Genomic DNA, 22625 nt, shown 5'->3' on the forward strand with positions numbered 1-22625 from the left:
AAACGGTAGTGGAAGCAGTGGTGCGGATGAAGGGAGTTGAACATTTGCCCGTCAGCAAAATAGAGTCAAAAGGCTTTAAGATGTTGTTAGATTCCATTTGCGACTCGTTAGGAATGACTCTCAATTCCGCAAAAATGATCATGCACTTAAACGTATGTTCAGAGCATATTAAGAAGAAGATCAGCGAGGAAGTGAAAGCAAAACTACTGTGTTTGAAAATCGATTCAGCCTCCCGTCATGGCCGCCACGTATTAGGCATTAACGCACAGTTCTATGACGGTCAAGGAGTAGTCATCCGCACTCTCGGTATGTTTGATTATTTAAATTATTTCTTATTGCATTAAATCCGTTAGAGCCTGATTGGAAAAATGAGGATGTTCAATTTATTAGGAGCTGTTCATAAACCGTGAGTGTTGAGAGCTCGTCAACGGTCCTGAAAACATATAATCTGAAAAATGTTTTCGACAAAAAAACAACAAAAAACACTGGAAGAAGGGACGATTAGTGAAATCTTTGATTGCAAAATTTTAGTTTAACTTCTTTGATTTTTCTGGACTTCGTATAAAAGTATTCATAAATCCATGACTCATAAACCTATTAAAAATAATAAAAATTCATGTTATACAAAAAAAATTGAACACATGATCGTTACTCCGTAAAATGGATTTCAATTCATATCGTCAATTTTTTTCTAAGATTCAATTGCTAAGAATAAATAACCAATTCTAGGTAAATCAACTACACAAATTTGAGTTCGCTTAACTGAAATACTTTTGTTGGCATCCATCGTTCATGCGTTTTTTTCACTAGTTGCTTTTCCCTCGTTCTGATATCTGGGAAAATCCGGAAGCTTCAACGAAAATTTTTCTGAAAATTAACGACTATATTTTATTTTTATTTTTCTGTTTCGTTCATAAACTAATAAACCATAAACTCTACCTGTGGACAAAGTTCAAATAAATTAAAATTATTTTAAATAATTACATGCTCTAAAGAAAATAGACAGTTATAACATAAACATATTTTCCATCTTTCAATGAAATGGTTGCAAATTGTAAAGAACATTTATGTGATTGCAAATAAATAAAAATCTCAGCTTCTAACGAAATTAATCATATTATTTTAAAGAAAATGATAATAACCCTAACACAGCCACAGTTTTCAATGATATTTCGATCAGAATTGGCGTTTACACGCTATAATAAAAAAAACTTAAAATATTCCAAATTGTAAAATTTTATTAAAATGTTTAATGATTACCCTAATAAAATTGTTATAGTTATTTTGCTTAACGACGTGTTCCGGGTATCATCAAAACCATTTATGGAATAGTTCTATCATATGGGTTAACATATGTTTATGGTATTTTTTATGAAGGTACTCATTACAAACAATTAATTTACAATCTATACTACAAAACATAATGTTTAATGATTTAATAATTTCGAAAAATATTTTTGTAGCAAATGAGTGCCAGCAAACTTTGATTAATCTTTATAATGGTTTGCTTAGTCTCGCTGGAGTTATGAATCAAACTAGATGCAGGCTTATAAGAAATTCAACTGTAACGTAACTGCAAAAAGTTAAGGATTCATCTTTTAAACTGTTCTCTTTTCAACAGCAATGCTTGAATTGAACGAGCGACAGACTGCCAAGTTCATTAAACAAAAAATAGAAGAAGTTCTGAGAGAATTCAACATCGCGCTCGATCAGGTTTTTACGGTGACGTGCGATAACGGTGCGAACATGCTAGCGGCCGTCAGAGAACTTGACAAGTACGTACAAGTCATAAGTGCTGAAAAACTGATGTTAGACGATGAGGATGATAATTACGAAGATAATGATGAGCTGTTAAATGATATAATCAATGAGTTGTCAACTAAAGTCAGCCTTGTACGATGCGCCGTGCATACTTTGCAATTGGCAGTGACGGACGTCGTCAATCACACTGATAACCATATCCGCAGAATAACCACCGTGGCCAAAAATTGCCGGAAAACAGCCTATAAACCTTCTTTCGATCTGAAAAATATTCCTCTCCCACCATTGTTTTCCAAAACAAGATGGGGAGGAATTTACGAAATGATTTTAAAGTTTTACGATAACGAGGAGTTTTACAGAGATCTAGGGAAGCAGTTTAAGGAGCTAGGTAAGTTAACTGGTTTGACATATAGTCAAAATTATTTCACATATTTTTATAATATTTTATATTCTACTCAAGATCTGTCGGAGCATTGGGATTACATTCATGATTATAAAAACGCGTTGCAACCAGTTTATGTTTCCACAAAAGAGATGCAGGCAAAACACATGTCTTTGGGAGATTTCTACATCAACTGGCTTCGTTGCATGATGGAAGTTAAGCAGCAGCCTATGAATGAATTGGCCAAATCTCTAGCAACATCGTTGCAAACAAGACTACAGCAACTTCAACAAAATTTGCCCTTTAAAGCTGCTTTGTTAGTCGATCCCAGGTTTAATTATATCTCATCATCTGTTCTAACTTTGGAGGAGAAGGAGGAAACAAGAGTAAGTTTATTTATTTTTTATTTTTGCCGCTTGAGTACCAAGGGTGTATGTAGATGGAAAAAAATTTCTTTTGTGTGTTAGTGAAATTAAAGTTGCACATGGGTTATTCCGGCTCAAGTAGGTACACCACCTGTGATCGATGCCACCGATTTGAGCCAAACTTGGCCAAAACTCTTATTCTGGCATTCTGAACAAACGCCTTTTTTGATTTTACTCTAAAGTGCCTAGATCCTTCTGGGCGCCTATTCTATGATAGCACAACATATCAGAACATCATGTTGATCTTGTGTGGCGTAAGGTGAACGTCGGCATGTCGTTTTGACATTCTAGCAGATGCCACACCGCCGCCACAACAGCGGATTTTTACGTGGATTCCCGGGCACTGCGGTGTTCCTGGAAACGAGGCAGCGGACAGGCTGGCGGGATCTGGTCCATCCGGACCCCGCTTCACCAGGAACGTACCACTCCTAGACGTCAGGCGTTGGATTGCGATTATCATCATGGAAGCCTGGCAGGAGGAATGGTTTCAGTCACGCACCACCCTCCTGAGAAAAATCAAAGAAACCGTACGACCTTGGCAAGACAGCCACAAGTACAAAGACCAGCGGATTATCTCAAGACTCCGGACCGGCCATGCGAGGATTTCCCACAATTTTGGTGGGACACCCTTCCACAAGGTTTGTCCAATCTGCAGCATCCCTGCCTCGGTGGAACACGTGCTGTGTGTCTGCCCAGAGTTTCAGAGGCTACGCGAACAACACCGACTCCCAGAGAGCATCAGGGAGCTACTTGGCAACGACCCCTCGACGTTGACTGCGCTGATTGCATTCTTGAAGGACGCTCACCTATACAACCAAATCTAGCCCTCTCGTCGTGGGCTGCGCTGTCCGTGTTCTTTCACCTTCCTATTTTCCTGCCGTCGGGGTATCTCTGCCGGACTGGGGCACTGTCTCTTACGGTGGAGCTCTACCTTGTTCGCGCATCCATTCCTCACCACAGTCCCGTTGTAACTCCCACTTTACATTAAGTTTTTTAAAATGTTGTCTGTCCCTTTTGGTGGGTAATCAGAGCCAGTTGTACGTTATGTAATGATAGACTGAAACGCTTTCTTTCGAGGCAGGCCCTAAGCCTGACCCTCGATTATCAAATGTGATGAACTAGCCTACGGCTAAAAATCACAAAAATAAAGAAAAAAAAAAAAAAAAAAACAGCGGACACCCTGCCTTTAGCCACGCGCTCACTGATGTGGCGGAGGTGTGGTATCTGCTAGCTGTCATCATGTTGACGTTCGCCACACGTCACACTATTTCGACATGATGTTTTCACAGTTGTGTGATGCACATCGGCGCAACACCAGTGGGCGCCTGGCATTACAGATCTCCAAAATGGAAAGCCAAAAACAGAATAGAATGCGCGTTTCCATCCAAAAAATGTATTTTCCTACCCAGTAGGAATTGGGAAACACGAGTCATTCGTAGTTGTCGCTCGCTAGCACAGCTATAGGCCTAGTCACCTAGCTAATCTCGTGACAGCCTTCTCGTAACAGCCGACTTGGGTAGTGAAGGCTGTCCCAGCGACAGAATCAACGAAATAGTAGACATAATACAATGGAAACAGCCCATTCGGCTCACTACGTTTAAAGCACGACGGTGTCAGCAAAGCTGGCGTAGCAGTGACTGTACCAAATCTGGGTTTCTTCCATACTCCACTGCCGTATATCAATTGTATATAATATCTCGTAACAGCCTTTTCGTGACAGCCGACTTGGGTAAGCTGAGGGATGTCGTCGGTTTGTGAAGGCTGTCGTGGCGACAGAAACATTGAAAACCTGGTCATAAAGAAATGTATACATACAGCCCATTTGGTTCACTACAGTCCAAGCACGATGATTTTAACAAAGCAGGTATATATGCGACTGTTCTAATACAGCTTTCATTCGTTCGTGCGTGCGCTGTTGCCAATACACTTCGGATTCAGATCCGAACGTACGGTAGCAAGCGGTAGTAAAGCACACAAAGCAACAGTCGATTCAGGTATAAACCAACTGTCGCGAGAAGGCAGTACTATTTGGAAGCCTGCCCGTACATTGAAAAACAGAACACGATTTTGCGTGAAACTATTTCTTTTATTAAGGTTCAATTTACTTTGATGCATTTTTAAAAAATTCAAACGCAGTTATTTTCGGCACATTATTTTAGATTGCAAAAAGCTCGCGCCATTTCGTGTAAAATATCAAGAGGAATCGAATAGTGCGAGCTTTTTGCAATCTGAAATAATGCGTAAAAAAAAAACTGCTTTTGAAATTTTCCAAAAAGCATCAAAGTAAATTGAACCTTAACTTATTACAAGGTAAGGTTTAAAGTTTTGACGTAGGAGTACGTCTGTGATTTATATATGGGGGTACACTTTGTGAAAACCGAAAATGGAACATGTAACGAAATAATGAAAGACTTTGAACGTTAATAACTCAGCTGCTCCTGGACCAATTTCAATAATTTTATCACCAATCGATCAGAAATATTTCTGCGCATCAATTAACGTTTAACATTTTTTTTTCAAAATGTAACCATTGAAAATTGAACGAATGTGCAACTGATGCTATGATAATTCAAAATTATCAGTACCTGTTGATTACTATATAACTCGTTGATAAAAGATGGATTCTTCAGTGGTGTTGAGTACTTAGCACTGATGAAGTCTGCAAGTAATAGACGAAATACGCGTATCTGTCAAAACATAAGCAATTATTATTATTTAAAGGAAATAAACCAACCCACTCAAAGCTCTTCATAAAGAGATTCCGTTAAGATGTTCGACAAATTTAAAGGAATCACCGATTGCCTGCGAAAAGTGCTTTCCCTAACACAGATTTCAAATTTGAATTCCATCCGGTCTCACCAAACGGTATGTATTTAATCACCGCGTGGTGAGTAGTGGTGTTCTCCAGTACACAACGAAAGGATGAAATAGATCTAATCCATACGCCAAAAACTATGCCAGTAGCGAAACGACACTGGTCGATCTACTATAAAAATAGAATGCCTCGTGAGTAAAGCCAGTCAACCTTGTGCAATTTCTTCCAAGGCCAAGTTCATTAAAATCTTCGGAAAGTTGGGAAAAGAGAGAGTTGTGGCTACACCTGGCTTTGGACGAAGGACCAGCGATCGGAATAATCTCTCCCATTGCCGATCTAGTTCGAAGAAGTTCGCGGGAAAATCGAACTTCCGTTAAGTTCGGCCGAGGTCACCTTCCCTAATCTGAGGGTCACGGTTTCGCTTCACTTTCGTCCGAACCGGAGATTACAGTGGAAGTGTTTCGTTTTGTTCGCGTTAAAGTTTCGTTTTGTAAAGTGTGTTTGGGAACAGCGTTAATACCACCCACCCAAGGATACAACCCTGGGTAGACAAACTCACTACTCTCTGCGACGGACAACAAGAGAAGATACACATCATCGATAGGTTTGGAAAGATCGGTGGCGTCATGATTCATACGGGGTGATCGGGTAGATGCAGGAAATATTCATGTAGGAAATTAGATAAATAGTTGCAATCTGCCTGGTATGATAAACGGATCCTAGGGCCCAACTTGGGCACCAATATCAATGTATAAACGTAAATACGTTGTGCGTTAAATAAAGTAGTTTAGTTTTATTGTGAAGTGTCAGTGTAATGTAAAACCCGTGTTTTGTGCAACCAACGATGGCCATAACATTCCCGTAAGACATCATGAAGGACAGGATATTGGATGGACCCCATTTTCGCCACCGGGCAAAATATATGTTCAACCAGAGGCTTTTACCCCCTTTTGATGTTGTGGGTTGGATAGAAAAGGCCCCAACAAAGTGAGTGAAAGCAACGTGATTCTACTAGGTTAATTATTTACACTATCGTAATTTCTGTCCAAACTTAGCCAATAACCATCAGATAAGAATCTATTAGCAACTTTAAATCCATCGTCATACCCACCACATCGGCTCAGAAAATTCTCTAAACTTCCAACCCAAAAATCCTCAACCCACCCAGCGAAGTCTTCAGCCTGATGCCAATCCGAGCGAAACATCCACTTTTAAATAAGCGTAAAATTTATTAACAACACGTTTAATTAGAATCTCACGCTCCGCCAAAGACTGAAGAGTGCGAGAGACAGAGTCGAAACTCGAAAGTCGCGCCAATTTCGACCGTTCGCTCTTGATTTTGAACTCAGTCATTTAATTAATCCTTAATTAATTTTATTGCCCCTTTCCGCTCCTGGTTTTTTCTCGTCCACCGACCGGCCCAAATGCTCTCGAAAGGGGTTGAAGAATCTCAACCGGACAGTGGCATTACCAACCCGCCCCGTCATCTGCCTTTGGGCGAGGAAAACGGGGTAACAAGGATCTTCCGTTCTTTTTTGTTTTGTCTTGTTTCTTTACTTTGTTTAGCTCTTCTGACGAAAGCTGAAGCGCGAGGAATGTGTTCCTAATCTGAATAAATATTTTACTCGCGGATTTGGTGGCTTCCCTTCCCTGCCGCAGTTCTTGGAAGGAATGGTTTCGTCTTTCGATTTTTTTTTTCGCTGAATTCATTAGGAAATTGGCTACAGAAAACAGATATATCCTTCATGGCTAGAATTAATTTCCAGTTGTACCAGTTGGAGATTATTAAAAATACTGCTGTGCTGCTCTATTTGCGCAGTTTGGGGTTCGGAAGGCAAATATTAATAATTTACAATTTACGCGAGACTTTACGAGCTGGGGTGAGAGGGACATGAGAGCGAGAAAAAATGTTCCAGGTGGAAAATTAGAATAGAGTGCAAGTTCTTTTTTTCGAGCAAGGGGAAACGGAAACCAGTAACAGTTCCTACAAGTAATAAAGAAGTGGATGAACGCAAAACACGCCGACGAAGGAAGAAGGAGAAAAAATATTAACAATCTCCAAATTTACTGGAAGATGAGATTTTTCCTCTCGTGCTGTGGCCGAAAAAAGTTAACACAATGTAGTAGCGTTTAACTTAATCGGGTGAAAGACCATAAAAACCATTCCCACCTCTGGGCCAGAACCCGCTTGCAGTTTCAATTAATTGAATTATGACCGGGTAAGTTCATACAGAAAATGATGGGATTTGGAGTAAATTGGCTTTAATGGGAGTGTTTGAAAAATATTTTCCCCCGTTGTTTGCCCTTTATCAACTCTGCTGATCAAATTTTTCTCTTCTACCCTCATATGAGATTCTGATATCAGCAGTGATGTAAGGAAGAAGAAATTTGCATAAACACTCAAACGACTCATTGATGGGTCGACTAACTCCGGTACAGTGAACACCCCCGCCAAACAAAGTGGGAACCGATCGAAGCCATTTGGTAGTGGCCATTTTTGGCTCAGTTCAACGACGTGTGCAACTGTTTGATTATACACTTTCCTGCAACACTCTGGTTGCAAGAACACTCTCCGCGTCTAGTAGAAAGACAGCTTTGCTGCAGGGCGCAATTTGCTAGATTAGATCACGTAGCGCTCACTTATTCCCACCTCTGTTTAGCACAATGTACTTGGGCTTGGACACGTAGCGTAGGTGAGCTGGGAGGAGGTGTATGCATATATGGTACGGATAGGGTTGGCGTATAGTTATTTATACGAGGAAGGAAAGCGTGTGAAAAACTATGAGTGAGAGCAGACATGTGTTTGTATTTTTCAACAAACTTATGTTGCCAGTATGAAGTAAAGAATTTAGTTTAAGATTCCAGCAGCTTCTTTGGTACGATTCCGGTTACCGAAAGTACGTATTCGTTATCGATGCCAATCCCCAATTCGTTTAAGTCCAGGGCGGCCAATTGGAAGTACTTGACCATGGGTTTCTTCGATATTATGGCTGAGTGGAATAGTGGTCTTCATGATGACGACTTGCTTAGCACCTCTGTCATAAGCCATAACACCAACGGTTGTGTTGGATGATCCTTTATTCCGGTGCGATACCAGTACTGTTATGGTTTTCGGATTGCGTGGGCACTCAATTGGCACAGAGGTTAGGTTTATACTACGCTGGGGAGCTCTTATATAGTGCACTGTTTTACATGTGTAGGGGATTGTCAGCTTTGACCTTTGCCAAGCCCATCAGCAGGGATTCGATATTAACGATATGATCGATATTATTATATCTAGATATGCAACATTTTCCCCTTTTTTGATTATCTTCTGCTAGCTTACAAAATCAAAAATCTTCAAATCTGAATCTAATTGGAGGTCTACTTTCTCTAGCTGATCTACGTAGTGTATATAATAACATCGCTCATAGACACACTTCTTCTTTTCAAATACTTTGGGGTTGAAACTTGTACTTCGCTTTCTGATTCGCTTCTCCTACGTTTATGTTTTGATTTTTGTTCATTATTTTCAGGAATTTTTATTGAATAATCTTTAACAAATGAGCTCGGATGTCTTAACTGCTTTACATGAACATTTCTTATGTATCCATTTTCCAAAAATCTTATTTTGTACAAAAAAAACTCTGCTGGAATCCACCTGATAACTTATTTCAAGTTATTCCTATACATGACCTTTTCCCCCTTTTTAAAATATTTGCTTTGAAAGGGGTTTATCGATTTTCTTACTATGAACCACAATACTATCGTACGCAATTCTTTATTTTTTTAAATCACCAAATCTTACCTTTTTGGTGTTTTGAATAGATTGTGCAACCGTAGAATGAAATTTTGGATTAAGGGCAGTCAACCAGTGATGCAAAATATTATGACACTCACGTGACACTCGTCTTCGCACCAACCGACTATCGCTGACAGATCGTTTTGTCACGCAGTGAGAGTTAGAGCCATTAGCGTTGACAGCGACTCTGTAGCTCTTTACTCCGATGAGAAAATCCATAAGCAAACGTCAGACTGTGCGTGAAACATGGCGGACTTTGTACTATCCTTTCACTCCACCGAAAATTCCCATAGGAAACTGTCTATATTTGCTGGAAGAGCAAATTTTTCGACGGTGCCGTCAACGCCAATGGCAAACAACCATCACCAGTAATGGTCGCTGCTCACAAGCAAAACGCTACACTCTCTGCTGATGATGAAAAGCACAACGAAAACAGTGAAGACTTCTGCAGAACGATCATGATAAAAAGCGAAACGACAGAAGAAAATTAAAACAATGCCTACGCATTCCAAGTTTGTCTCGGCAGGCGCGACTGTGTGAGTTACAAACAAAGCAGGCAACATGAAACGGAAGCTGTTGGGCTCACTCACCAACACACTCAAATAAGCAAGCAAAGCAGCAACTGCTTCAAAACGAGCACAGATGAGTGTCGTTATTGTCGGGAATGATCAGATCGGTGATGGATCACAACAGAAGACGACATTTACCAGTTGCTTTTTACCTCTTTCGTCAACTTGATGGATGGTCATGGAGAGAGCTTCGACGAACACATTGATAGGAATGTACAAAGCGTTACTACCATCAGCTGTTTGGCGATCGTGATTGCGATAGGTCGCAACTCTGCAGTCAACATTGTACGAGGCCTAAAACGTAAAATCAACTCATTGAGTGACATGGATGTGGTACTATTGTACCAAGCGAGTATTTCATTCAGTTTTCGCGACAAATTCAACGAATTAAATTGTTGATCCAACAGGCGCTTATTCAAAAAACTACAAGGGACAGTCCTTTGGGGTTGCACGCAATTGTGACGTAAGACTACGTTGTCTTATATAATAAATGTCTACCTGATTATGTTGATTTGCTTGGGTGAGCCTTGACTTTCAAGACATCATCGAAATAAGTCATTGTTTACAAAAGCTGTTATGCCCTAATTCCAGCTCTATCTTGATATGGGAACTGACATCCGATTGATGAGCTTGACAAATGTCCAAAAAATACTTTTTAACAAATTTATGGTGGTCCTGGAAAAGGACCGTTTTATCGTGATGGTTGAGTAATGGTGAGCTATTAGGGCGTTAAACACACAGATGAGGCTAGTGAGCTGTATGTTGTTTGGAATGAGGGTGACGCGCTTGGGATAGATAGCCCACAGCGACTCTCGAAGAGCTACTTATTCCGATCAATAGCGGTGTGGCTTCTACCTCCGGCTGTGGATGCTTATGTGGGGTGCAGCTTGCTGCTTGCAGGCAGCCTTTCGCTGTGTACTGGAGATCAATGTTCAACGCCACGCGCCGAAAGCACTACTGCTGCTGCTGCTGATGCCGACGACCGGACAGCACCACATACGGTGATTGGAACTGAATCCGATCAGCGGTTGAGTGCAGCCTTGATAGCTAGCGTTGCGTTGTATACTGGAGAACAAAACCACTCACCACGCGGTGATTGAATATACACCGTTCGGTGAGACAGGATGAAATTCAACTTTGAAATCTGTGCTAGGGAATCGCTTTTCGCATGCAATCCATGATAATTTTAATTATCATAGCAACAGTTTCACAATAGTGACATTTCGACAGATGCGTAGAAATATTTCTGATCGATTGGTGATAAAATTACTGAAATTGGTCCAGGGGCAGTTGAGTTATTAACGTTCAAGATCTTTCATAATTTTGTTACATGTTCCATTTCCGGATTTCACAAAGTGTATAGAAATCACAGACGTAGTCCTTTAACCGTTTGTACCCCACGCTCAGCTGTACTATTTGACTGAGGATGGTACGCTGGTGATTTTGTCACGGTTACATTACGCGTCTTCCAATAGTTTTTAAATTCAAATGAGTTAAATGGAGGTCCGTTGTCAGACACAATTTCTTTCGGTAAATTCAAGATTTCCATTTACTTGATTCGCATTTGTGCCATTCATCAATTTGGCATCGATAAACTTTGAGAATGAGTCTACAATCATCAGAAAAGGTTTACCTTCGAACGCCAAGAAATCAATGTTTATCCTTTCCATGGGAGAAGTTGTATTTGGCCACTTTGGTGTATCTTTCTCAACTGCTACATTTTTTTTTTGATCAAAAACCACGCAATTCTTGAACAAATCCTCAATGTCACTCTGCATGTTTCTACACTAGAACAGACTTCTACCTAAAATCATTCCGCGCACGATCCCGTCATGATTCGCGTGTAACATCTTCAATACGATTGACTGTAGCCTACTCGGTATTATTACTCGATCACCGTAAAACAAACATTTAAATTTTAAATAGTATTTAAATTCTTCTGGAACATTCTGGGGCCACCCTAACATTACGAACTCATACACCAGTGAAAGAACCTCGTCTTTAGCAGTAAAATCCGCCACGTCGCGCGTTTTCAACGGTAGATCCGGATAGTCCTCTAGTCTATTAATTGACAATTCCTCAATTTCTGTATTTCGATAATGCGTCTGCATTAGCCAAACCCCGATTTGGTCTATACTCGAATTCGTATTCATAAATTGATGAAATAGCTGCCGATCTCTAAAGTCTCGATGTCGCTACAATCGTCGTACCTTTACGCGGATGGAAAATCTCTTTTAACGCTTCACAATCGGAAACTAGCTTGAACTTGGAACCGTAAATGTATTTGTGGAACCGTTTCACCGCGAAAATAATCGCTAAAGCTTCCCGGTGACAATCGGCTTCTAGTAATCGTACAATTGTAACTCGTTGTTATCTAAAATCAATTGTTTAATTCTCGAAAAAAAAAAAATCTTCACATTCTCGAGTCCAAACGAAATTTTCATCTTTCCTAAGCAAGCGATACAAAGGTCTCAGCTCCGCAGAAACGTTTGGTATGAATTTCGCGTAATAGTTCATTAACCCGTTCTTTGGCGCGGGGACGTTGACGATCGCGTCGACTTTGCTCTGATTTGGTTTCAAGCCGTCTTTGAAAATTGTATGGCCTAAATAATCAACCGACGTTTCGAAAAACCGACTCTTATCCACGTTGATCTTCACATTATAGTGATTTAAACGACCTAATACGGTATCTAAAATTTCCCTACACTTTTCAAACTTACCGGCTCCAATAAGGACGTCATCCAAAAAACATCCACAACCTTCAATAACGAACATAAACATACATGGTAGGAAGCGGAAGTCACGTCCACTGGTTTCGGAGCTGCAGGAAATGACGCAGCGGCAGCGGCTGAATAAGATGTTCAACTCGTTTTTCCCGACGAGACCTATCTCAAAATGTTCTCTTCGCATAGACGATTCAGCTTCGCTTCAATAGCTAGACGCTGCTGAAAGGGTGAGGAATAATCGGCATGGAAAATAGGAGTCACCTTGTTTTCAATGACGATCTCGGCATCAACAATTGAATAGTCAACAGAGCTTATACTCACGCATTCCTTAAACGACGTTCTCCAGCTCGGCCATAGTACATCCATCTAGGTTCGTCCAAGAAGCAGTCTAAAGGAATTTTCGCTCTCGATCACCACAAGCACTAACGTTTTGCCCGGACCACTTCCACCGATTATTTTCAAACCTTCCCCTGTTACGGTTTAAAAATCATTTCTCACACCAAACAAGGGCACATGAGAGAATTGATTCCGGTACAAGTTACTACTGATCACTGTCGCACAGGCCCCACTATCTACCTCGAACTCTACAGGTTTTCCCTCAACATACATCACTTCCGTCATTACCCCACTACGGTTCAACAAAATCGTCTACCGATCTTTAAGGGAATTCAACTGCATCCGCAAGCTGGTCAACTCTGTTGCCAACTCATATCAAGCACCAACTGTCCCCACGGTTTGGTTCTACCTAAATACCTGGCTGAAACCCCGATTCGGTTTTGAAAAGCACATGTTCGCCGCATGGCCTTGCTTCCCGCATGAGTAGCACTTCCAGTTCTTAGCAGGACACTTCCCTTGCTCCTGCTCACGACAAAACGGTTTGTTCGATCGATCGACCACCATCGCGCACTTTGTTGTCTTTTTTCGCTTATTCCCACGTCAATGCCACTTCAACAGCCTTGTCGAAGGACACGTCCTTCTGTTTCAGAAGGTACGTTCGAAGCCTTCCATCGAAAATCCCGAACCCAAATCTGTCCCGAAATGCTTCTTTCAGAAACTCACCGTACTCACACTTTTCCACTAGCGATTTCAATTCCACTACATACTCCATAACTGCCTGCCCAGCTTTCTGGTCGGCTAGATAGAAGCGGTAACGTTCAGACACTTTGTTCACATCTGGTCAAAAATGCCTTTTCAAGGTCGTCACTAGCTCTTCGTACGATTTCGTACTCGAACTCACGGGCTGAAGCAACTTCTTCAAATGGCGTATGTATCCATTCCCAAATGCGTGAGCAAGAATGGAACTTTTCTTTGCTCCGGTAGGTCATAGAGGAGGAAATGCTGTTTCATCCGTTCTTCGTAACCTTGGAAATCTAACATACCGAAGTTCATCGCACCGGATTTTGACGAACCCGGTTGCGGATCTGGCTTTCCGTCGCCAGGCATCCTAACCTCAAACAAATCAGTGTTCACTCGTGTCGGACTAACACATCGTGGCTCTTCACGCCGTTACTACTGCCGTACGTTTCACACCACGTCCCAAGCAACATAAAGTTCGGATTTTACTTGAGAAACGAACTCAAATGTTCACATCTGGTTCAAATTTAGTTCCGTGGAACTTTCTTGCTGATTAACAAGGCACTACACGTACAAACAGAACTTAATGCTCTTTAAAGTACCGCCAATATTTATTGGAACCTTGAAAATTCAACAGAAGTTTCTTGTTCCCGTTTATTTGAACTGCGAAGTTCACAAAAAGTGAATAAAGAACTTGTTTCGAACCTCTTACACCAAGTTCAATCTTAGTACTAACCGTACTTTAAAGCAGCGCGAAAGTTCACAATTAATCTATGTTGAACTCTTTCAGACTTTAAAGTACACGTAAAGTTCTAGATAAGTTCGAAGGAAGTTCGACTTGAACCTTGACTTGAACTTGTAAGCAACTTTAGAAATGTTGTTCTGCGGCACTGTTTGCGTTTGGCCAGAACAACATGTGTCCACTTTTTGATTTTCGCAGCCATTGATCTGGAACGACCGAAAGCTCCTTACAGCCTCGAGCGTTCAATGTTTCTACCACGGCGAATGGCATTTCTGTAAGTAAAAAATATATTTTATTTTAATAAATTTCATTGAGGTTTGCATTCCACAACCTTGATGATTTACTGAATGAAACAAGTCTCAAAACAGGTAAATTTAAAACCATTAAGTCAAATTGATTCGTACTTTTTGAGGTTACTGAAAACTTCTGCGGAAAAGAAAACAAGCTGTCAAATGTCAAACGATGCAATTTAACAATAAGTTCCGTATGTACTTTTTAGCAACTTTCAAGTTCAGATAATGTTCTACATGAACTAATCAGAGACTTTGAAGTTAGTTCTTACGGAACTTGAAAGTAGGTTTGGCTACTCTGAAAACCATTTTTATGAATGAAATCTACACATCGAGTAAAATCATATGATATTCCACTTCGTTCACATAGAGCAGTGGTATGTATCTCGGTTTCAAAGAGGAGGACTCGAGTTCGAGAATTGCGGTTAGTAATTTAAAAACATGTAATTTAAATTTAATACTAATGGTGGTTTCGACTGGTTGATTGGAATTCTTTTATGGGGTGACTTTCTCAGTCTTTTAGTAGAAACGATTAATTTTGTACGTTCCCTACGTTTCGACCGTTTGGTTGCGGCCTTTCTCAAGGGTTGTAATGTAACCCTTGAGAAAGGCCGCAACCAAACGGTCGATACGTCGGGAACGTAAAAAATTAATCGTTTCTACTAAAAGACTGAGAAGCCACCCCATAAAAGAATTAAATTAAATATTTGACCATATTACAAACATTTATATTCCGACGATACAGTAGCTCATAATAAATTAGATGAGAACGTGGTAAGCAGCAAAATAATATTTGTTTTCTATTTTGGATTGTTGATTTCATTCAAGTTTTCTTTTTGGGCTGAATAGCATTCTTTCCAACAGTTAAACGAACCTTTTATGAACTTTCAAGTTCTTTTTAAAAGTGAAACAGCATTCTGTTAGAAGCATAAACATCGAATGTGAACTTGGAAGTTCGGTTAACTACTTAAAAAGTAAGCTGAATAGAATTCTCTTCATAATCCTTCGAATAGCTGATTAAGCCAAAAAAAGGGCTTTTATCCGAACTTTTGGTTGCTTGGGGTGTTCTTCAAAATAACCGCGTTTTAAAAAACTCGAAACTGTTCGCTGTTCTCCACACGCTCGTTGCCAAAATTGTTATGGTTTTCGGATTGCGTGGGCACTCAAATAGCACAGAGGTTGGGTTTATACTACAATTTATTAAAATTATTTACAGTTGTTGATAGCTCGATGGTTGAACATGAAAGAGGGTTTAACAATAGTGGGGAGCTCTTATAACGGGTGTTCAATAAAAAATGAGAATGATTTCAGTGCCGTCCAGCGCTCTTGTGAGAGCATCGCGACTAAGTTGCGTCGTACGGCTGACCAGGGCCCCTTCTCCAACATTGACGTTTTGTTTTTAATAAAAAAATACTGAACTCATTGAAAATTTTTTTTTTACTAGCTATGTGGCTGACAAAATCTCATTTTTTATTGAGCACCCGTTATAGTGCACTGTTTTACATGTGTAGGGGATTGTCAGCTTTGACCTTTACCAAGCCCATCCCAAGTAACAATTTTGGTTTTATAAGGGTTCTGAAAACCGTGATTTAGATTTGTAGCATGCTTTAAAACCTCGATAATTCTTCCAATGTTACTTGGGATCAGCAGGGATTCGATATAAACGATATGATCGATATTATTATATCTAGATATTTATTTATTTTTTATTTATTTGGTTTTTCTTCATCGGACTTAACGTGTCTAAATGAAGCCTGATGGGAAAAAGCCTAGAAAAGGCGTAAAAACCCCATATCTTTTCGAAATATATGAATCACAATAATACAATACAATACAATTACAACGAACATTAATCAAGTCTATAGCATAAAAAAAGTTATCCTCCTATGGCATAGAGTTGTCCGTGAATCAGGTAGAAGTCCTCGTCATGCAGTTGAACCGGAAACAAAAAAATAAACAGGTAGCGCAATCCTTCACGTGTTCATTAAATGGACAGCTACTCACCTTCTCAGAAGTCTGCGTTGAATACGGTGACGAAAGGTTTCCGCTGCACAGTTGAAATCGAAAAACTCGTAAAACTCGTTGAAACGCCCAGACATGAAACGTATTGGGTCATGCAAGCTGTAGTTCGCAGCACGAGGTCCAAGATGCAGGAAACTCCTCGACCGAAGAACTCGTTCAGGTGCGTAGATTTCGAATTCAGCCAAGATTCCTGGAGTGTCGATATCACCAATAAATACTTTCGCTGCGAACACGGCCTGACCAATCGTCCGCCTATGTTCTAATGTTTCAAGACCCAGGAGTTGACAACGATCTTCGTACGGCGGAAGGTTCACAGGGTCATTCAAAGGAAGGTGACGAAAGGCATACCGAACAAATTTCCTTTGAACAGATTCAATCCTCGCTATCCAAACTGCTTGATACGGGCACCATACTACCGAGCTGAATTCCAAGATCGATCGCACTAGAGAGCAGTATAGAGCTTTTAGACAGGCAGGATCGCGAAACTCGTCAGCGATCTTGAAAATGAACCCGAGTTGCCTGTTAGCTTTCGCAACGATGCCCGAGTAATGAAGCTTGAATGTTAAGGCGCAGTCCAGCGTGATTCCTAGGTCACGAACATTGTCCACACGTTGCAGAAGTTGGTGATTTATCGTATAGTTGAATGCCACTGGTTTCAGCTTGCGATGAAATTAGATAATATTACATTTTTGTACATTCAACGTGAGATAGTTTCTTGAGCACCACTCTTCGAAAGTATCGATTAGGTGCTGAAGCCGCAAGCAATCGGCGAAGCTACGAACAATCATATAGATCTTCACATCATCCGCGTAGAACGATCGGCAACCAGTTGGGAGGATCAGTTTGGCCTCATTCACAAAAATCGAGAATAGCAATAGCCGAGAGTTGCTACCTTGAGGAACACCGGAGCTGTTTGTAAAATAGTCCGATTGCTCTGATCAGATTCTAACACAAAGTTCCCGATTGGTCAGATAGGACTTGAACCAACGAGTTAAACCCGGGGATACACCGAGTTTTTCAAGTTTAGCTAGCAGTATCAAGTGGTCAACCCGGTCGAATGCAGCCTTGAGATCTGTATATACAACGTCCACCTGCGCTCCAGCTTCCATACTCCGAAGACATAAAGAAATGAACGGAGCTAGAATTGTTGAAGCTGATCTCTTGGGATAAAAACCATGTTGGTTAGGAGAAATGTAATTTCTGCAGCTAGAGAATAATGCGTCGTTGATGATGATTTCAAAAACTTCAGAGCAGGCACTGAGTGATGTGATCCCTCGGTAATTTTCGACGTTTCTATTGTCTCCTTTCTTGTAGATCGGGAACATGAATGACGATTTCCAACGCGTAGGGAGCTCCCCCTGCTGTAATGAAATATTGAACAGCTTCGAAAGCGGTGTTGCAAGCTCTGAACAGCATCGCTTCAGGATGATTGAAAAGATCTCGTCAGGGCCAGCAGCATTAGAAAATTTCAACTTCTTGATGGCGGATTCGACGAGGTTTACTGTACCCAAGGTAATCGAAAAATTGAAAGCATCACTGGGAGTGTCCCTCACCGCTTGGGACAACGAAGCCGTAGTGTCATTGAAAATGCTTTTGAAATGTTCTGCCAGAAGATTACATTTCTCAAGGGAATTGCTGGCGATTCTATCATCCAGGTGAATTTCGACTGGTAGCCCCTCCTCGTTTCGTTTGGTATTCACGAATGACCAGAACTGCTTTGGATTAAGCCGTAAATTAGCCTGCACACGCCTTGTGTAGCTCTTGTAAAGAATACGGTTATATGTGCGATATTCGTTGCTCGCTGAATCGCTGAAAATAATCGTTTGGTGAATGGGTTACGAGTAAGACAGTATTTACGGAGGGCCTTCGATCTCAGACGCTTCAAATTCCGTAGTCGAGCATTGGACCATGCGGGTTTGGGAGAGGGTCTCCTCAGTGGGACAGAATCAGTTATTGCCCGGCCAACGCCCTCAGTGAAGTAGTTGACGGCTTCATCAATAGATGAACACGTGTCAAGGAACTGCCAATCTGCCTGGGCAAGCGAGTGACTCAGCGCGACGAAATCTGCTCTACGAAAGTCGAGCTCGTGTACATCAACAGGGGGTTATCGTAGCGAACAGGAACAGATAGGTTGATGGAAACTTCCTGGCTCTGGGGCTTCTAGGATAGAGCATTCCAGTCCTGCAGCTTCGTTGGCCAGAACGAGATCAAGCAGCCGAGAGTTGCTATGCAGTATCGAGTTGATTTGCGTTAAGCCATGCAGGTTGAAACCATCAAGAAGATCACAGCATGATGCGGGCATGTTCGAGCAAAGAACATCAATACTAGGAAGATCGTTTGCAGGAACGTTCCATGAGAGCCCAGATTGATTGTAGTCACCAAATATCAGAGCTAGGTCGTTTTGTTCTAGTCGAGAGAACACGGTACCAATCGAACTGATGTGGTTTGCAATGCTGCTCGAATCAGATTTCCGGTCTGGAGGTAGATACATAGCGCCAATACTTATTGATCTACGAGGCGTCGTTATTTTGACCCACAGCTGCTCTAGAGAAGTGCAAACTGGAGCAGGATCGATGCAGGAGCTTAGGCGTTTGGATACCACAATCAAGACGCCACCCCCACGCGATTTGGTACTATTCTGGTGGTTGCGGTCGTTTCGAAATACCGTGAATAGACTGCCAAATAATTGAGATGAATTAATGCGTTCATCGAGCCAAGTTTCCGTAAGAACTATGACATCGTAGTCAGAGTCAACGGCAGTCAGGAAAAAATCATCAATCTTTGTTCGCAGGCCACGAACGTTCTGGTAATACATCAACAGGCGGTCGAACGAAGTCGGTTGGAGGTCTGCAGAATGATCGATCAGCCGAAACGAGCATGGTGGTACTCTGGAATACAGAGACGGATCAGGAGAAGAACTGTTTTCAACAAACGCATACTTGCCTGATGTAGAAGGTTGGAAGACCCCTTCACCATTCTCAACCACAGGGCCAGAACGACTACGATGACAGGAATCAGCAAGCGCGACTGGGTTGAGTGGCAACGCGTTCTGGTCTGGGATGTTCCAAAACGTGGCGAGCTAGATATGCAACAAGCACAACTTGAAACGATCGTTTTCCAAGACAGTATTGGGCGGTACCGATACTTTGGTTAACGTAGGACCACGTATTTGCACGGTAATCGCTAAATACCCAATAATGACTACAAAGTAAGCATTTTCGAGGGAAACTGGGACTACCCATAAAATGAGTAAAATTTTATCCATTTATGAGTATTTACAACTACAAAAATAAGTAGTAAGTATTCATTTGTGAGTGACAAATACTTATAAATGGGTAATCTTTTTACTCATATAATTGGTAGTCCTAGTCTCCCTCAAAAATGCTTACTTTGTAGTCAATATTGGGTATTTTGAGGTTACCATGTGTGAAATATACTGGTGAGCAAATAAAAAAAAAAAATTTAACGAAATAGTACCATCTTTTAAACGCTTATCATTTGACCATTTATGTATGGATTTCAAATCTTATCACATCATTTGATTAAGATTTAGTCTAAAATTCGATTGATTTATAGAATTTAGTAATTTATTATTAGAAACCTATTGAAAATAGATCAATGTTTTAGACCGCAATCAACCAATCGCGTACTTGCTTGCTTTGACTATTTGTAATTTGTAATTTATTGGTACCAAAACGAAAAACGAAAAATGATGGTTTGAGACAATTTGTAATGCTATTTTTTATAGTTTGTTTATTTGTCCAGTCTCATTCGCTGTAGATTTACGGAGCCGAAATTTAGTTTTTGTTTCGGACGGAAGAAAAATGTACCGAAACACAAAAAACGGACTATGGTGGAAGGGCTGGAGCTTCAACTTGGAGGAACACGGGAAGGCGAGATACTCAAATCGGTCAGTTTCAGAAACACATAAAATAAATTCATGTATTCGAGATCCAGGCTCGCCAAGAGATCTCTAACAGGTTGTTTTCCTCGGGCCCTGAGAGATGTGAATAACTCAGATCTGGCAACACGGTGTAGGTAATGTGCATAGTAAACAACATGCTTGATATCGTGATAACCACTGTCACAAGCACATAAATTGCTGCCTGAGACCCCAATTCGATAGAAACGCGAGTCTAATGAACAGTGATTGGACAAACGCCTTGACATAAGGCGTATAACGTCGCGGCCCATGTTTAACCCATTGAACCACGGTTTGTTCAACACCTGTGGGAGAATAGAATGTAACCATCTTCCAAAATCACCATCGTTCTATTTGTGTTGCCAACTGATGAGGATTTGCTGACGAGCAATGGAGAAAAATTCATTTAAGGCGATTTGTTGCTCTAAAATATCGCCCGCCTTAGCCAACGAGTTCGCATTCTCATTACCCGAAATTGAGCAATGAGATGGGACCCAAGCTAAGGTCATAGTATAGGAGCAGTTAGATAAAGCACTCAGTTCAAAGCGTATTTCAGGCAGGATATATGAGGTGAGGAGTGCTTCATCGGCCTCCGATGAGCTAAAACTATACGTAAAAATGAAATAATGCTCAGATGGTAGTAAGGCAATTCGCTCTACTGCGTATGATATAGCTGCGAGTTCCGCAACTACGTATGTACGGATCATGGTTTCTGCAGTTTATAGAAGGTGTTACGAACTTGATTAAATACACCAAATCCAGTGGAAGCATTTATAGTTGAAGGCTGTTAAAAAACTTTTATCGTTACTTACATGGTGAAAAGAGATTCCAAAAATTGAGGAAACAGCCATGGTAATCCATGGATTTCTTCGATCATGGTCAGATCAAAATTCAAGAACAACATGTGAAAATGGTATACAAGCTTTTTGTAAACAAACCTTCTTATGCCCTTTTCTCACCACCCATATGACATCAACGCAAACAATTAACACTAGCGGGTAGGGGAAGCTTTCCCCTTACCGATTATGTTGTTGGTTTGCGTGGGCGACCCTCGGTTGGCGAGAAAAGGGCCTACAAAGGATTGTTTACAAAAAGCTTGTAAATATACATTTCATATACATACATTTCACATGTGGCTCTTGAATTTACAGAGGAGCTATAGAAAGGAATCACTATTAGAGATTATTTTGGTCGAGCAGCTTTTCAAAGTTTTCTATTACCAATGGATTCATTACTTCACAAAAGATGAGAAACCGGAAAGACAGTTCAGCGAAACGGAATCTCATCCGTCCCTTTCGCGATAATCCCAATCTCATACATTTTCCTGCAGACCTTGTTGACAGTAGTTCGTCTGAACTGGAATCACCCCTCGGTCACATTTGATGATGATCAATTGAATTCTGCGTTCGCTTGCAGCGCTACAGTTGTCCTATGATATGACAACTGGTAACATTCAGCAAAAAGCTGATTCAACTGCTCTGCAAAAAATTCCTCCAAGGTGGAATTCTCGGCATTGTGATGAATACCTTTTCTCCTCAAATTGCAGCACAGCTGCTTAGGTGAAAGATCGATGTTATACCATAGAGGTAACTCTAAGACCACTGGGTCCCGAAGAAAATCATTATTATTTTTGGCTCACTCAGTACCAGAACAACGGTCCCAAGCAGTCCCAAGCTATTTCACTCACCCCTGCATGTTCTGCATGAATCCACACACCCCTGATGTTATCTGTCAAACTTTCATAGCGAATCAAAACAAACATAGTGTAGTAATAGAATTTCAACTAGAATAGGGTACGTTAATCGTTTGCTTGGGACCAATAGGCTACTAAAGTGGTGAGCCAATTTAAAATCGTTAGTGTCGTATTGATTGTTGGTTATACTGCGAATCAGCATAGCTTCTTAATTGTGACGATTATGGCGAGCCCGGCTCTTTTTGGAGATGTAGTTTCACACACGGTTAGGATTTCACACATATAGTAAACCGGCTAGATCCTTTAAGGCGACTGCAGTTTGGATTTCGTTCGTTATCCAAAGAGTGCGTTTATCAGGAACACTAATTATCTGGTCCAAAAGCGAGTTAAGTTCGCAAGTTATAAGCTGTGATTTGGTGTTGA

At 40.9% G+C, this 22625-nt stretch overlaps 1 protein-coding gene across 1 annotated transcript; it reads left to right on the plus strand.

Moving 5' to 3' along the window:
• The first annotated feature begins 1623 nt into the window (after positions 1-1623).
• LOC135717588 (uncharacterized) lies at positions 1624-19623 on the plus strand. Its single transcript, XM_065239718.1, has 3 exons — positions 1624-2149; positions 2222-2529; positions 19576-19623. Exons 1-3 carry the CDS (start codon positions 1624-1626, stop codon positions 19621-19623), a joined length of 882 nt encoding a protein of 293 aa, XP_065095790.1.
• The last annotated feature ends 3002 nt before the right edge of the window (positions 19624-22625 follow it).

Source organism: Ochlerotatus camptorhynchus, unplaced genomic scaffold, assembly GCF_037179485.1.
Source record: "Ochlerotatus camptorhynchus isolate MF236.1 unplaced genomic scaffold, CSIRO-AGI_Acam_v1.1 ptg000062l, whole genome shotgun sequence".
NCBI classification, from domain to species: domain Eukaryota; kingdom Metazoa; phylum Arthropoda; class Insecta; order Diptera; family Culicidae; genus Ochlerotatus; species Ochlerotatus camptorhynchus.

Bases quoted from the DNA above. Each gene is read 5' to 3' on its own strand.
- LOC135717588 (XM_065239718.1), top strand. From the start codon at position 1,624: ATGCTTGAATTGAACGAGCGACAGACTGCCAAGTTCATTAAACAAAAA. The intron at 2,150-2,221 runs GTAAGTTAACTG...ATTCTACTCAAG, and splicing joins GAAGCAGTTTAAGGAGCTAG to ATCTGTCGGAGCATTGGGAT. The intron at 2,530-19,575 runs GTAAGTTTATTT...TCTCAACCACAG, and splicing joins AGGAGAAGGAGGAAACAAGA to GGCCAGAACGACTACGATGA.